We start from the raw sequence: 15,551 nt of genomic DNA on the forward strand, positions 1-15,551 counted from the left end.
TATTCTCTTTTTCTTGCTGCTAAAACCATTCCTAACTAGTAGGGGGATCTCATGAGACCCAAGGCCAAAGTTGAAGCAACCTTGACCTAATCTCTTGATACCAACTGCATCCAACGACCTAACAGAGCTTGCAGTCCAACCTCCCTTGACCATGCTGATTTCACCCCTATATTGTATATTTCATAATATACTACTCATTTTCCATCTTGCTTCTGAAAAATAAATATGCATTTACCAGTTAAAAAAATTCAATTGTGGGGATGGCTATGCAACCATATGGATTTATTAAAACTTGTCAAGGTGTACACTTAAAGTATGTGAATTTTTGTGGTATGCAAACTATACCTCGATAAAGCTGTTAAAAATATTTCTGTCATGAGTGGTTAACATAAACGACTTTGGTGATGTGAAGAGGTATGATTATCTACCGAGATAATTCATGCATGTGATAAGTTGGGGTTTTTTTCCTCAGCAAAAATACTAAAAAATGAAGTGGTAAAGGAGGCATTTCCCATGGTTTGGGAAGTTTTACCATGTCACTTTCACAAATCTATCTCTGTGACACACAGAGATATGATGGCTTTACCTCATTCAGAATGTCTGAAGCTCGCTTTGCCTTTTCCATTTCTAAGGACCCAAAAGGTACCCAGCCGCAACCTTTCATCCAGCTGTTGTAGTCAGCTTTGTAGTTGACCTAAAACACCAAGAGAAAAGTTACATTTCCTTACTCAGCAACATCCTTCTTCGTAAAATCATTAACATTTTCCCCAAAAGAATGCTTTTAAGATTTCTGACCAGTTTCCTTATTCCATACATTGAGGTTATTTTAAACATATCCTTGGGGAGAGATTTTAACAGCCCTTAGGTTTTCACTGTTCTTTCTATTGGCATATGTTCTACTTCATCCTTATTTCCAAAGTGTGTGGAATTATAATTCCAATCTGCTAAATTCAAAGCTGTATTTCAAAGAATAAACGAAATTGTTATATTTAGATCATCAAACGTGAGATGTTTGCTCACTAGAACATATTATGTATTATGTTTCTATGGTCAAATTATAACTGAAGGCCATATTGAAGGTGGATAATTTTGCTCATTTTCTGATAAGACTTGATAGTAGTTATTTGTATTAAGTGTTTACACATATTGCCCTTCATGTGCAATGGTAAGCTTAGGAGTGTTACTACATTGGCTAACAACACACTTTAATATAGTTGTATTCAATAATTTGCTTATGGAGAGCAGTTATCATTTGGAATTGGACCTATCTGGGAGACAGTTACTTGATGCTATTAAAATAATGACCTACTCCTGTTGTCTGGCTATAGGTGATACCTAAAAACATGTACTCTAGGTACAAAATTCAGATGATTGTTCTTTAGTGTGGGCCTTCTAACTGGAATGAAAAATCAAGAAACCATTGGTTCCTGCCTTTGAAAAACCTATGATCTATTTGGGAGGAAGAAACATAACAAAATGAAACAAATAATAATGCATAAAATAAAATGTTTAGTGATACGAATGTAAAATTGTGCAGCTGCTATGGAAAACAGTACAGCAATTCCTCAAAAAATTAAAAATAGAACTACCAACACATCCAGAAATTCTACTTCTGGGTATATACTCTGAAGAATTGAAAGCAGGATCTTGAAGATATTCATACATCCATGTTCATTGTGGCATTAGTCACAATAGCCAGAAGGTGGAAGCAACCCAAACATTCACTGACAGATGAATGGATAACCCAAATGTAAACACATAGAATGGAATAGAATTCAGCCTCAAAAAGGAAGGAAATTCTGACACATACTATAACATGGATGAACCTTGAGGACATTATACTAAGTGAAATAAACCAGTCACAAAAGGACAAGCACTGCATAATTCCATTGATATGAGGTCTTCAGAGTAGTCCAACTCACAGAGACAGAAAGTAGAAGGGTGGTTGACAGGGACTGAGGGGAAGAGGAAATGAGGAGTTGTTTAATGTGCAGAGAGTTGCATTTTTGCAAGACTAAAACGTTCTGGCGATTGGTTGCACAACAATGGGAATGTAATTAACTGCTGCTGAACTGTACAATCAAAACTGGTAAAGATGGCAAATATTATGTTATGTCTATTTTACCATTAAAAAAATAGAATTGTTAGGATGAAGTATTCAATTGTATAGCTCAGACAAATTAATTTGCCTAAAGAAGTTTTGATCTGCAGGAAGAAAACCCAGCTATTATATAAAGTAATGCTATAACTAATATATTTTATGTTCAGACAAGATAGCAATCTATACAAAAAATTATTGATAATGATGAATGTGATAATTATGATAATGGTGATGATAATAATAGTGAATGTTTACTGAGAATTCACCAGGGCCCAGCACCATGCTAAGAGTATTTTGAATGCATTTAAATAATGAAAACAATTCTTTTGTATTGTTCCAATTTTGCAAGGAAGACTCTAAACTCAGCAAGGTTGATCACTTTCCCAAAAGGAAACTGTGATGGGGTGCTTGCCAGACCCAGGCCTCTCTAACTCGAGGGGCGTGCTCTCATAGAAGCCCAAGGATCATTTTCCCATTACATACTTGCTACATACAGAACACAATGCAGATACTTCTGAGAATTGCCCAAAACATCACTCAACTTAGAAATCCTTTTCAGTTTCTACCTTAAAAAGAGGGAATAGAGAAAATCTGTTTACTCACATCACTCTGCAGTGCATAAGCCTTCTTGGCAAGGTCCACATTAATGCTGTCCGGCGGGTAGCTGTAATTGTGTAAGAGGTGCTTATAGTCTACATCACTAGCAATTGCCTGAGATTTCTTAGCTTGAGTCACTTGGAGCATATCAAGAGGTGCCGTGTAGATAGTTTTTGACTTTTCATAGTTTTTATGATATTCATGCTGTGAATAGGAAATTACCATTTATTAGCACAAATCTTCAATGGATTTCCAGAAAAGCACAGAGATCTCTCATAAACAACAAATACAAGATAGAGATTTTTTTCCTTCTAGTTAGTTATCTTTTCCTAAAATTTGATCATATGTTTCACATCACTGAAACCGCCCCTCTCAAAATCATGGGCAGATGCATGGACAGATCTTCTCAAATGTTTGTTTAGATCAAAGAGCAACTGTCAGACAGTAGGAATGGGCCACAGCTTCTAATTCAGCCAGCTATTATTTTATTTTAAAACAGGTTTTTCAAGGACCACTAGCAAGCATGATTTCTGCTACGGTAATCTAACCTTTGAAGAGTCTTCCATTAAAGAAGTATTTTTTAAATTGTCAAAAATCATAAGACAATCATTTCATACTTCTGATTTTATAAAATGACTACTTCATAAATAGAGCTGTACACTTGACTTCTTGACTTTTCTAAAGTCATCTTTAAGTGAATAGTTACTGATTTTTCAACCTGACTATTCTACTTTGGACAATAGATAAGCCCCACTGAGAACCCCAGAGGTTGTGTCATACTAAGTTTAATTTTGGTAACAATTTAAAAGAAGTTTCAGATTTCATCAGTTATAAGACGTCAAAGGAGAAAAACTTATGAAATTGAGCCACTGAAGTAACCTTGGCCCTTACATACAGTGTTCTCATAAACCAAATGTCCTGACTGGCCTCAGAAGGCACTTTCATCAGTCGGTTTTCTGGAATGGTTAGACAGGGTGTTAATTAGGTCAAAGTCCCAGCTTCATCATGTCTCCTCACCAATTACCTTAAAAGAGAAAAATTCTGACCCAGAATTTTTCCTTTAGGAAGATTCTAAACCTATTATATCTCCCTATAATCACATAAGCTCTAAAGACAGTGATCCAAACTAGCAAGTATAGATGTGCATTATAAATCTCCTGCAGAAATTCCTTTTACAAATAATCCAATCTTTTAACTTTCTTAGGGAATATAGTCTTCCATCTAAAACATCGTGGGTAGTCAGTTTCACAGAATAAATTTCTCTCTTAATTGTAAAATCTAGGCCCTGGTTTATAAAAATAAAATATGGAAACTTTCTGATGGCATGCAACACTGAAAAAATAAAGACAGTTTGTCTTTATTAGAAATAAACGGATAAAGCAATGTTGCAATAGCAGTTGGTATGTGGAAGTGTTTTTGACTAAATTGTTTTGACCCTTTTGTTCAAGTTCAGATAAGCTCACACATGCCTGCACATATAAAAGGTTGTCAAAGATCCAAATGGCTTTATTTATTTTTATCTATTTATTTATTTGGTCCCACCGTGTGGCCTGTGGGATCCCAGTTCCCCAGCCAGAGATGGAAACTGTGCCCCCCAGCAGTGGAAGCGCGGAGTCCTAACCACTGGACCACCAGGGAATTCCCTACTGATTTATATTTTGATTGAAGTATAGTTGATTTACAATATTAGTTTCAGGTAGACAGCATAGTAATTCAGTATTTTTACAGGTTACGCTCCATTAAAAGTTATTACAAGATAATGGCTATAATTCCCTGTGTTGTACAATATAACCTAATTGCTTATCTATTTTATGCATAATAGTTTGTGTCTCTTAATCCCATACCACTATCTTGCCTCTCTCTCCTTCCCTCTCCCTAATGGTAACTATCAATTCAAGTTTGTTTCTATATCTGTGTCTGTCTCTGTTTTGTTATATACGTTCATTTGTTTTATTTTTTAGATTCCACATATAAGTGATATCATACAGTATTTGTCTTTCTCCGTCTGACTTATTTTCAAGCATAATATTCTCTAGGTACATCCACACTGCTGCAAATGAAAGAATTTCACTCATTTATGGCTGAGTGATACTCAATTGTATATATATATACCACATATTCTTTATCCATTTATCTGTTGATAGATGCTTAGGTTGCTTCCATATCTTGGCTATTGTAAATAATGCTGCTACGAATATTGGGGTACATGTATCTTTTTAAACTAGAGTTTTCATCTTTTCTGGATATATGCCCAGGAGTGGAACTGCTGGATCATATGGTGGCTCTATTTTTAGTTTTTTAAGGAACCTCCATACTGTTTTCCATGGTGGCTGCACCAATTTACACACCCACCAACAGTGTAGGAGGGTTCCCTTTTCTCTACATCCTTGCCAACATTTGCTATTTGTAGACTTTTTGATGATAGCCATTCTGACAGGTATGAGGTGATATCTCATTGTTGTTTTGATTTGTATTTCTCTAATAATCAGCAATGCTTAGCATCTTTTCATGAGACTATTTAGCCACCTGTATGTCTTCTTTGGAAAAATGTCTATTCAAGTCTTCCGCCCATTTTTTTTTTTTTAATTGTTTTCTTGGTACTGAGCTGCACGAGCCATAGTCTGGATATTAACCCCTTGTTGGCCATATCATCTGCAAATATTTTCTATTTCATAGATTATCTCTTCATTTTGTTGACAGTTTCCTTTGCTATTCAAAAGATTTTAAGTTTAATTAGGTCCCATTTTTCCTGTTTGTTTTAATTTCTTTTGCCTTATGAGACAGATCAAAAAAAATATTGCCAAGATTTACATCAAGGAGTGTTCTGCCTATGTTTCCTCCTAGGAGTTTTATGGTTTCAGGTCTTTAAATTGATTTTCAGTTTATTTTTGTATATGGAGTTCTAATCTCATTCTTTTACATGTATCTGTCCAGTTTTCCCAGCATCACTTATTGAAGATACTGCCTTTTCTCCATTGTATATTCTTGCCTCCTCTGTCATAGTTTAATTGACCATAGGTGTGTGAGTTTATTTCTGGGCTCTCTATTCTGTTCCATTGATCTGTGTCTGATTTTGTACAGGACCATGCTGTTTTGATTTCTGTAGCTTTGTAATATAGTCTGAAGTTTGGAAACATAATACTTCCAGCTTTGTTCTTTCTTCTCAAGATTGGTTTGGCTATTCAGGATCTACTGTGGTTCCATATAAGTTTTAGAATTATTTGTTCTAGTTCTGTGAAAAATGTTATGGGTATTTTGATATGGATTGCATAACATCTGTAGATTTCTTTGGGTTGTATGGGCATTTTTAACAATGTTAATTCTTCTAATCCATGAGAATGGTATATCTTTCCATTGTTTTGTATCACCTTCAATTTTCTTCATCAATGTCTTATAGTTTTCAGAGTACTGGTATTTTACCTCCTTCGTTAAATTTATTCCTATTTTACACTCGCATTTACCACTGCAACAAAAAGAAAAAAATACCTAGGAATAAACCGACCTAGGGAGACAAAAGACCTGTATGCAGAAAACTATAAGACACTGATGAAAGAAATGAAAGATGATACCAACAGATGGAGAGATATACCATGTTCTTGGACTGGAAGAATCAATATTGTGAAAATGACTATACTATCCAAAGCAATCTACAGATTCAATGCAATCCCTATCAAATTACCGATAGCATTTTTTATGGAACTAGAACAAATCATCTTAAAATTTGAATGGAGGCACAAAAGACCCCGAATAGCCAAAGCAGTCTTGAGGGAAAAAAACGGAGCTGGAGGAATCAGACTCCCTGACTTCAGACTATACTACAAAGCTACAGTAATCAAGACAATATGGTACTGGCACAAAAACAGAAACATAGATCAATGGAACAAGATAGAAAGCCCAGAGATAAACCCACACACCTATGGTCAACTAATCTATGACAAAGGAGGCAAAGATATACAATGGAGAAAAGACAGTCTCTTCAATAAGTGGTGCTGGGAAAACTGGACAGCTACATGGAAAAGAATGAACTCCCTAACACCATAAACAAAAATAAACTCAAAATGGATTCGAGACCTAAATGTAAGATCAGACACTATAAAACTCTTAGAGGAAAACATAGGAAGAACACTCTGACATAAATCACAGCAAGATCTTTTTTGATCCACCTCCTAGAGTAATGGAAATAAAAACAAAAATAAACAAATGGGACCTAATGAAACTTCAAAGCGTTTGCACCACAAAGGAAACCATAAACAAGATGAAAAGACAACCCTCAGAATGGGAGAAAATATTTGCAAATGAATCAACAAAGGATTAATCTCCAAAATATTTAAACAGCTCATGAAGCCAATATTAAAGAAACAACCCAATCCAAAAATGGGCAGAAGACCTAAATAGACATTTCTCCAAAGAAGACATACAGATGGCCAAGAAGCACATGAAAAACTGCTCAACATCACTAATCATTAGAGAAATGCAAATCAAAACTACAATGAGGTATCACCTCACACCAGTTAGAATGGGCATCATCAGAAAATCTACAAACAACAAATGCTGGAGAGGGTGTGGAGAAAAGGAAACCCTCTTCCACTGCTGGTGGGAATGTAAATTGATACAACCACTATGGAAAACAGTATGGAGGTTCCTTAAAAAACTAAAAATAATATTACCGTATGATCCATCAATCCCACTACTGGGCATATAACCAGAGAAAACCATAATTCAAAAAGACACATGCACCCCAATGTTCATTGCAGCACTGTTTACAATAGCCAGGTCATGGAAGCAACCTAAATGCCCATTGACAGATGAATGGATAAAAAAGATGTGGTACATATATACAACAGAATATTACTCAGCCATAAAAAGGAACACAATTGAGTCATTTGTTGAGATGTGGATGGATCTAGAGACTGTCATACAGAGTGAAATAAGTCAGAAAGAGAAAAACAAATATCGTATATTAACGCATGTATGTGGAACCTAGAAAAATGGTACAGATGAACCGATTTTCAGGGCAGAAGTTGAGACACAGAGGTAGAGAACAAACGTATGAACACCAAGGGGGGAAAACCATGGTGGGGTGGGGATGGTGTTGTGCTGAATTGGGCGATTGGGATTGACATGTATACATTAATGTGTATAAAACTGATGACTAATAAGAACCTGCAGTATAAAAAAACAAACAAAAAACAACTAATACTAAACTTTCTTGGGGTTATTTGTATGGAAATATGTTAATATAAATGTTTCAGACATTACATGAAATTTCTAAAAATCTTATATGTTCTGGTATAAGTCATAATTCTAGTTATTATTTTAAAATTTATATCTCCGAAATAACTAAATTTCCTTGTCAATTGCATTATTATGAACTTTGATCAAATCTTTAACCATGGTCATTTTTAAGTCTTTTGTCAGTTACAGACAGTTCTGGGTGTACTCTGATGCTTCTGCAAAAATGTTCCTGTAAACGGATTTACTCCTCAAGGAATTCATGGGAAAGACTCTGACAAGTACAGGTTTCTGGTAACTGACTATACTGCTGAACTGAATGAATAAGCATTTTCAGAACTCTAATAGAAAACTGATGTATTCAAAGAAGTGCTAACAAAAGATCAAGATGAAAAAGGAAATTAATTACATGGGACTGAGTGAACTGATGAGGATGATTATAATTTTTGTGACTTTCTGTTTGAATTAAAGAAAAATTTATTCCTATTTTATTCTTTTTGATGCAATTTTAAATGTGGCTTTTTCAAAACTTTCTGATAGTTCATTATTAGTGTATAGAAAAGCAACAGATTTCTGTATATTAATATTGTATCCTTAAACTTTACTAAATTCATTTATTAGTTCTAATTGTTTTTGGCTGCAGACTTTAGGGTTTTCCATATAAAGTATCATGTCATCTACAAATAGTGACAATTTTACTTCTTCCCTTCCAATATGGATGCTTTTTATTATTTTTTAAATTTATTTATTTTTTCTGATTGCCGTGGCTAGGACTCCCAATACTATGTTAAATAGACGTGGAAAGAGTGGGCATCCTTGCTTGTTCCTGAATTTAGAGGGAAGGTTTTCAGCTTTTCATCATTGAGTATGATGTTAGCTGTGGGTTTGTCATAAATGGCTTTTATTTGTTGAGATATGTTCCCTCTATACCCACTTTGATGAGTTTTTATCATGAATGGATATTGAATTTTGTCAAATGCTTTTTCTACATCTGTTGAGATGATCATGTGATCTTTATCCTTCTTTTTGTTAATGTGGTGAATCACACTGATTGATTTGCAAATATTGAACCACCCTGCCTCCCTGGAATAAATCCAACTCTATTATGGTATATGATCCTTTTTATATACTGTTGGATTCAGTTTGCTAATATTTTGTTGAGGAGTTTTGCATCTATACTTAAAGATATTGGTCTGTAATTTTTTTCTAGTATCTTCTTCTGGTTTTGATTATTAGGGTAATTGTGGCCTCACAGAATGAATATGACAGTGTTCCATCTTCTTCAATTTTTTGGAATAGTTTGAGAAGGATAGGTATTAGTTCTTTTTTATATATTTGGTAGAATTCACCTGTGAAGCCGTCTGGTCCTAGACTTTTGTTTGCTTGCATTTTTTTTTTAATGCAAATTCAATTTCACTACTAACAATTGGTCTGTTCAAATATCTGTTTCTTCTCGATTCAGTTTTGGCAAGTTGTATGTTTCTAGAAATTTGTCCATTTCTTCTAGGTTGTCCAATTTGTTGGCATATAACTGTTCATAGTATTATAATTTTTGTATCTCTGTGGTATTGGTTGTTATTTGTCCCTTTCATTTCTTATTTTGTTTATTTGGTGATCTTGGCTTTATCAGTTTTTTTCTCTTTTCAAAATAACAGCTCTTGGTTTCATTGATCTTTTCTATTGTTTTATTAAATTTCCATTTTATTTATTTCCTCTTTTATCTTTATTATTTTCTTCCTTCTGCTGACTTTGGGCTTTGTTTGTTCTTCTTTTTCCAATTCCTTCAGGTGGTAGATTGGGTTATTTATTTGAGATTTGTCTTGTTTCTTTTTTTTTTTGTCTTATTTCTTGAGGAAGGCCTATATCGCTATAAAATTCCTTCTTCAAACTTCTTTTGCTGTATTCCATAGATTTTGGAGTGTTGTGTTTCCATTTTCATTTGTCTTGAGGTATTTCCTGATTTCCTCTGATTCCTTCATTGACTCACTAGCTTTTTAGTGGCATGTTATTTAGTCCCAAATGGCTTTAAAAGACTCTTTTTAAAAGCTCTGTGTGTTCTGTATCTGCAGCTTAGATTTTAGCCTGAATAATATTTGAGAATGACTCATCATTGAATATCTCTTTTGGTTGCCAACATGAATCAATTAACAAGTAGTTATTGAACACTTATTATGCACTTAATAACTCAGTGTTCTAACGGGTTCTGTGGTAGGGTAAAAACCAAAGATAAACATACATGTGCTGTCAATGGGAGCTATAACTTTCTTGAGTTGAGACAAAATAAGGAACCGGTGAAGAAGATAGTATTACATTTGTGAGCACTGTATACTGACTGTATATAATCACACTGTATCTAATTCAGTGTGAATTTACTAGAGAAAATAAGTGAATAAGATGTTTAAAGTGCTATAAGGCTACGTAGTAAATGTGAAATGATTCAAAGAAGGTTTAATAGCTCACAATATGAACACATGGTTAAAATGAAAGTAAATGATACAAACACCCTTCTCTCTCATCATGAAAAGCTAATATTTGCAAGCTATGTTGAACATTCTTACCACTCTTAAGGGATTCTCCAAACATTTTAAAACACAGTGTATATTGTAATTTTCAATAGTATATGTTTGCCTCTCTATGGTAAGAATTTTAACTGGAAGATGATAGATATCCTAAAGGCAATCCTTAGGGAATCCATGAATTCTCTATGAAAGTCAGGCAAAAGATGTGACAAAAAACTCCATTTTACTAAAGAGATGGACCAGATCTTTTATCAGATTCTCAACGGGGCCTAAAATTAATGGAATATTTATCTTAGGCCTAGGCCAATACTAATTATTAAAGTCAGTAAAGAGCAATGTTAGCTATACTAAGATTTTTATCTCTGACTCATGATTTTCTTCCAAAATAAAGTCACTTTTTAAACCACAATTTTAAGTTACTTTTCAATTAGAAAATATGAAAACATCTTAATGTTTCCCAAAAGGTGTTGAGAATTCAATCAATATTCTACTAAATATGAATACAGGTTTTTTCAAAGTGAAATGGAGATCAAGTACAAATCATTAATTCCTCTCTTCAAACATGAGTGGTGCAAGAGCCTGGGGAATCACTGTACTTCTAAAGTTCTCCTCAGCAGTTCATTGTTGTGAACCTGAGAGAGCCCATGGATATGGAATCTTTTTACATAACTAGCCTTGGGCATGTTGACTGGGACACAATCTTGAAAACAAGACAGATTCACAAAAGCACTCACATCACTCTGGTTTTTGGCCGTCTTCAAAGAGTGCAGCATCTTGGGATCATCGTTAACGCTGAGGGCTCCAATCATCTTTCCTTTGCTTTTCTCATAGTCTTTCTTGTACATCACCTGCAAAGACATCACACATGCCAGATCTCACTCATCAGGAAGATCGCTGAGGCACCCCCTTGTCCAGGTGCCCAGGCCATACTCACATCACTAGCGATCCTGGTATTGGCTTTGGCTGCCAGCAGGGGAATGGCATCCACCTTAATGTCAAACTTCTTAGCTTTGGTCTTCTCCCAGTCATACTTATAAACATTCTGGACAGAAAAATTTCAGCACAGGAATGGGCAAAAGTAATATGCATGTTATCACACTTTAAAGACTAGAGGGTAACCCAATACCTTATCTTAATATAAAATAAATAGGCCATTGTTTAAGAAATTGTGCATATTTTAGATAATTCTCCTCAAGATGAATCTTCCAATTCTCTAAGATTAAGCTTCTCTACTCTCTATGAGAATATTGCATTATATTAACTTCATTCTAGTTATCATACTAATATTTGATTCCTAACACTGAATATTTTATAGAGTGGTACAAATATTCTATAGTTAACTTACTTTGTATTATATAAAGGCAACATTTTCATTTGATCTCAAAGTCCTCTGAAAAGGTTATTTCACGAATCATTGCAATACTCATTGATGCTGGATAATTTTAGTACTTATTTAAAGAATTGTTGAAGAAATTGAAACCCTCAAGGGTAATTTGACTTTTCTATAAAATTGTGTTTGGAAATGAAAGATAGCAATGGATACCTGGCCTTATGCCTTTTGAATACCCTATATCTTTGTTAGTGCAAGTTCTCTTACATGTAGAAATAAGTATTGTTTGTGTGAAATAAGGGACATTATATGCCTGGGGAATAAACAAAATGAAACTGTATCTTAAAATATGAGGTCCTGAAAGAAAATTATAGTATAGTATAAAAGGATATATGGCTAAAAGAGCTTACATTAAGATTTGCAATTAAACATACATGAATGGTGGTATTTTGAGGGTTGGTTAAAATATATTAAGATTGACTCATTGTATGAAGCTACTTATAAGATTGCTACACACATTTTATAAGGTGAGTTTAAAGTTACCCTGGCAGAGGCATAGGGACATGATACAAATGTTAACTGTTATTCCCATCTTTAACATTGAAATATTTATTCAGTGAGGCAATTCAAAAATAAAAGCATAGTTGTCAATATAACATGGCATAGTGCATGAGGAACTCACATCACTCAGGTTATAGGCGTTGACTTTGTGCTGGATAAAGGCAGGAGTATCTGGAGGTATATGGCACTTGAACTTTTCATTTTCATGTTTTGCTTTGTAATTTAGCTGAGAGCGAGAGAGAGAATGAGCAAATTAGCTCTCAATTCAGAAGAAGAATTGTTCCAAAATAAAAAAAATCTTTTTTTTCATGAGATAAAATGTAATATACATTTTGTTAAATAACAACTGACAGAGTCATTACGATCAAAAGATAAATCCAGATCTAGGGTGGGCCACTCTGCCTTACTGACACTGCGTGGTGGATAGTTGACAGCTGTTATCACATCTGTCACCATGGTAGGGCCCTAATGGAAAGAGGTGGCACTTTCATACATGGGAGTTCCCTTCTTTATATATCACAATTGGTCCTGTAGGTTCTGAGAGTGACAGCCTTTCTTCCTTTCTGCTGTCAATGCTCAATCACTGGAAAATCTTTTCTAACAAATCTGGTATGTCCCCTCACATGCATTATGGTTTGTGGATACTCTAACTAAAGCCTTCATTTCTGGCCATAATCTACTGAGGTTACTTTTACTTTTCATTTTTTTAGTTCAACACAAGTTTGGAAATTCACACTGAAAATTCATATGATAAAATGTATCTCAAAGACTCCACTTCCCAAAAACTTATTTGAGAGACAGAGAAATCCCATGTACTGAATACCTGCTCTGGGCCAGGATGTGTACTATGTGCATATCTTCTTTCACAATCTTCAAAACCACCGCAAATTATCAAAGGGAACTATGAGGTATGGAGAGGTTAAACAACTTTCCTCGGCCCCAGGTCATAAATGACAGAGCTGGAATTTGAATCCAGTTCTCTTGACTCGAAAACTCATGTTCTTTCCAGTGCATTAAGCTACGTTAGTTTCCCCTGCAGAACTCTTTTACTATAATTGTTATCCACCCAAGAAGATGTAAGGTAACTAAATAGGAAAGTATTTTAGGTGAGTACAAATATATACAAGTTAAACTTGTTAAAAGTTATGTAGCCTTTTTTATAAATGTGACAAGTCACTGGATTTCACGTATAGAGTTATGATATGCTATCCCTCATAACTGGATTTCTTGGATATTTAGGAGAACTTACATCACTCAGCTGTTTGGAATTGACCTGGGCTTGCACCAGAACAGGAGAGTCAGTGACCTGAGTGAATTTTGTCTTATCTGGATGGACTTTGTAGGTGTACTGTGGGGGAAAGAGAATCACGTTTAGTAGTATCACTTGTCAAATCCGAGTTGGCCTATAGGCCAAGCAAGCAGAACCCCATCCCCCCAAAGAAAAGAAACTTGCAGTAAGCAAAACACATTTTTTCTAATTAGACTGCAGTTTCTTTGAGAGATGCTCTTACATCTATATAGGAAACTTTCTCATATCTTCAGATTCCTGATTACTTTTCTTTGGGAAAATGAGCTAGAATTAGCTCTTGAGACATGTGGGTGACAACAGGGAAAAATAAATTGTGTTTCTTACAGACTCCTTGCTTGCATTTGTTTGCAAAAGTGTCAAAATATTAAACACATCTTGATCACTAGATACTGTGGAGGGTGGTAACATTCAGAGTTTATACTACAGACTTACATCTTTACACTTATCTAGTTTCTTGATTGCTTCATATTCTTGAGTTATGGTCTGGGGGAAGAAGCCTTTGCCTCTGTCCTCTTCATATTCTGCTTTGTAGTTTTTCTATAAGGAAAAGAAATCAGACATAAGGATGCAACCAGTGTATTCATGCCCTAAAAATGTGTTATTTGGAAAGTCAAACAATTGCCTTAGAACTTACATCACTGTTCTGAGCTGAGACTTTCATGCAGTGTGTATGATATGGATCCTCAAAGCTGCCTACATAATGTCCCAAAATATTCTTTAAGTAGGAATCTTTATATTTAGTCTGAAAGACAACACGTATTTCATTTGTTTATTGGCAAAGTGATGGGTCTTTGATTTAACAGAGGAAATGACCATGGGGTGGCTTACATCACTACTGAAGTTCTGCAGAACTGTATCAAGCTTAAATTTGGGGGTCTCACAGTAATTTATGCTCTTTGCCTTTGTCTTTTCATAGTTTTCCTTGTACAGTTTCTGTCAAAGAAAAAAAAATCAGTTAAAGTAGATTCCTGTCACTCCCACCCTATTACACTTGTCTTTTCCAACACTAAACAAAGGAAGAAGAAAAAAGATATTACCTGTCAACTGTCTAAAAACTGACAAACATTGGAGTGTCATAAATGATAAACCTTTTCTATTAGCAATTATTGTAAAGCCTAAGTTGTTAATATTCTCCAAAAAATTAAGAAATCACTATACTGCCTCAGACCAAGACCTTAGTTGTAGAGGTTCTTGCGTATCTGAATTGCTGCCTTTTAGACCTCCCAACTCAATACTCTTCCCTCACTAGTGATGCCCCAGTAAACAGGAATCCTCTGAGCAACAGCAAATTTTTCTTTTAAAACAAACCTTCATGGAAAAAGTCTAGCACACAGAGAAATACACACTCTTCCTCTTTCCACCAAGGAAAAAAATCTCTTATCATATGAACAGACAGTACACCTTAAAAATAAGGTATATACAAGAGTCTACTAACTCCTCTTCTCTGCTAGGATTTATCTTTAGCTCTAAAAGTTACTGGATTTTACAGTGCACAACATGATTTTTTCATGTTTGGTTTTGAAATTGTAAATAGTGCTATTCATTTTCAATATTTTTATATTGCTGTCTTTTTCAACAGAATGGATTTGAACTTCAGTTTTTATACATTTGATAAAGATGACCTTCATTTAGGAAGCAGGAGATGTGCTTTGCATTGATTTCCCAGTAGAGCTATTTGAACAGATCCATTTACATCCTCTCACCTGCCACTCCACTCGCCCCACTCCTCAGTCACATGCACACATTTCTGTGGTGCTGACTTAATTCAAGGGACAAAGAAAAGACAACTAACTCATACAGAGAGCTACATATAATCCTCAAATACTGGAAAACTTAATACTGCCTAACCAAAAGGGAAAAACTCAACTGATCTTATGTTCAGTCTCTTTATATATTGATATA

General features: G+C 34.8%; 1 protein-coding gene across 38 annotated transcripts in view; it reads right to left on the reverse strand.

Annotated features, from left to right (window-relative positions):
* NEB (nebulin) overlaps window positions 1-15,551 on the reverse strand; it is a 229,531-nt gene that overhangs the window by 188,319 nt on the left and 25,661 nt on the right. For all 38 annotated transcript variants that reach the window (XM_067026027.1, XM_067026025.1, XM_067026024.1 and 35 more), the window contains 9 exons: window positions 14,478-14,582; window positions 14,284-14,391; window positions 14,082-14,186; window positions 13,590-13,688; window positions 12,462-12,566; window positions 11,384-11,491; window positions 11,184-11,297; window positions 2,705-2,902; window positions 587-694 (listed from right to left, as the gene is read on the reverse strand). In XM_067026027.1, coding sequence (XP_066882128.1) covers window positions 587-694; window positions 2,705-2,902; window positions 11,184-11,297; window positions 11,384-11,491; window positions 12,462-12,566; window positions 13,590-13,688; window positions 14,082-14,186; window positions 14,284-14,391; window positions 14,478-14,582 — 1,050 coding nt within the window. The remainder of the gene's footprint in view (window positions 1-586; window positions 695-2,704; window positions 2,903-11,183; window positions 11,298-11,383; window positions 11,492-12,461; window positions 12,567-13,589; window positions 13,689-14,081; window positions 14,187-14,283; window positions 14,392-14,477; window positions 14,583-15,551) is intronic.

This window comes from Kogia breviceps, chromosome 2 (genome assembly GCF_026419965.1).
Source record: "Kogia breviceps isolate mKogBre1 chromosome 2, mKogBre1 haplotype 1, whole genome shotgun sequence".
Classification (NCBI taxonomy): Eukaryota; Metazoa; Chordata; class Mammalia; order Artiodactyla; family Physeteridae; genus Kogia; species Kogia breviceps.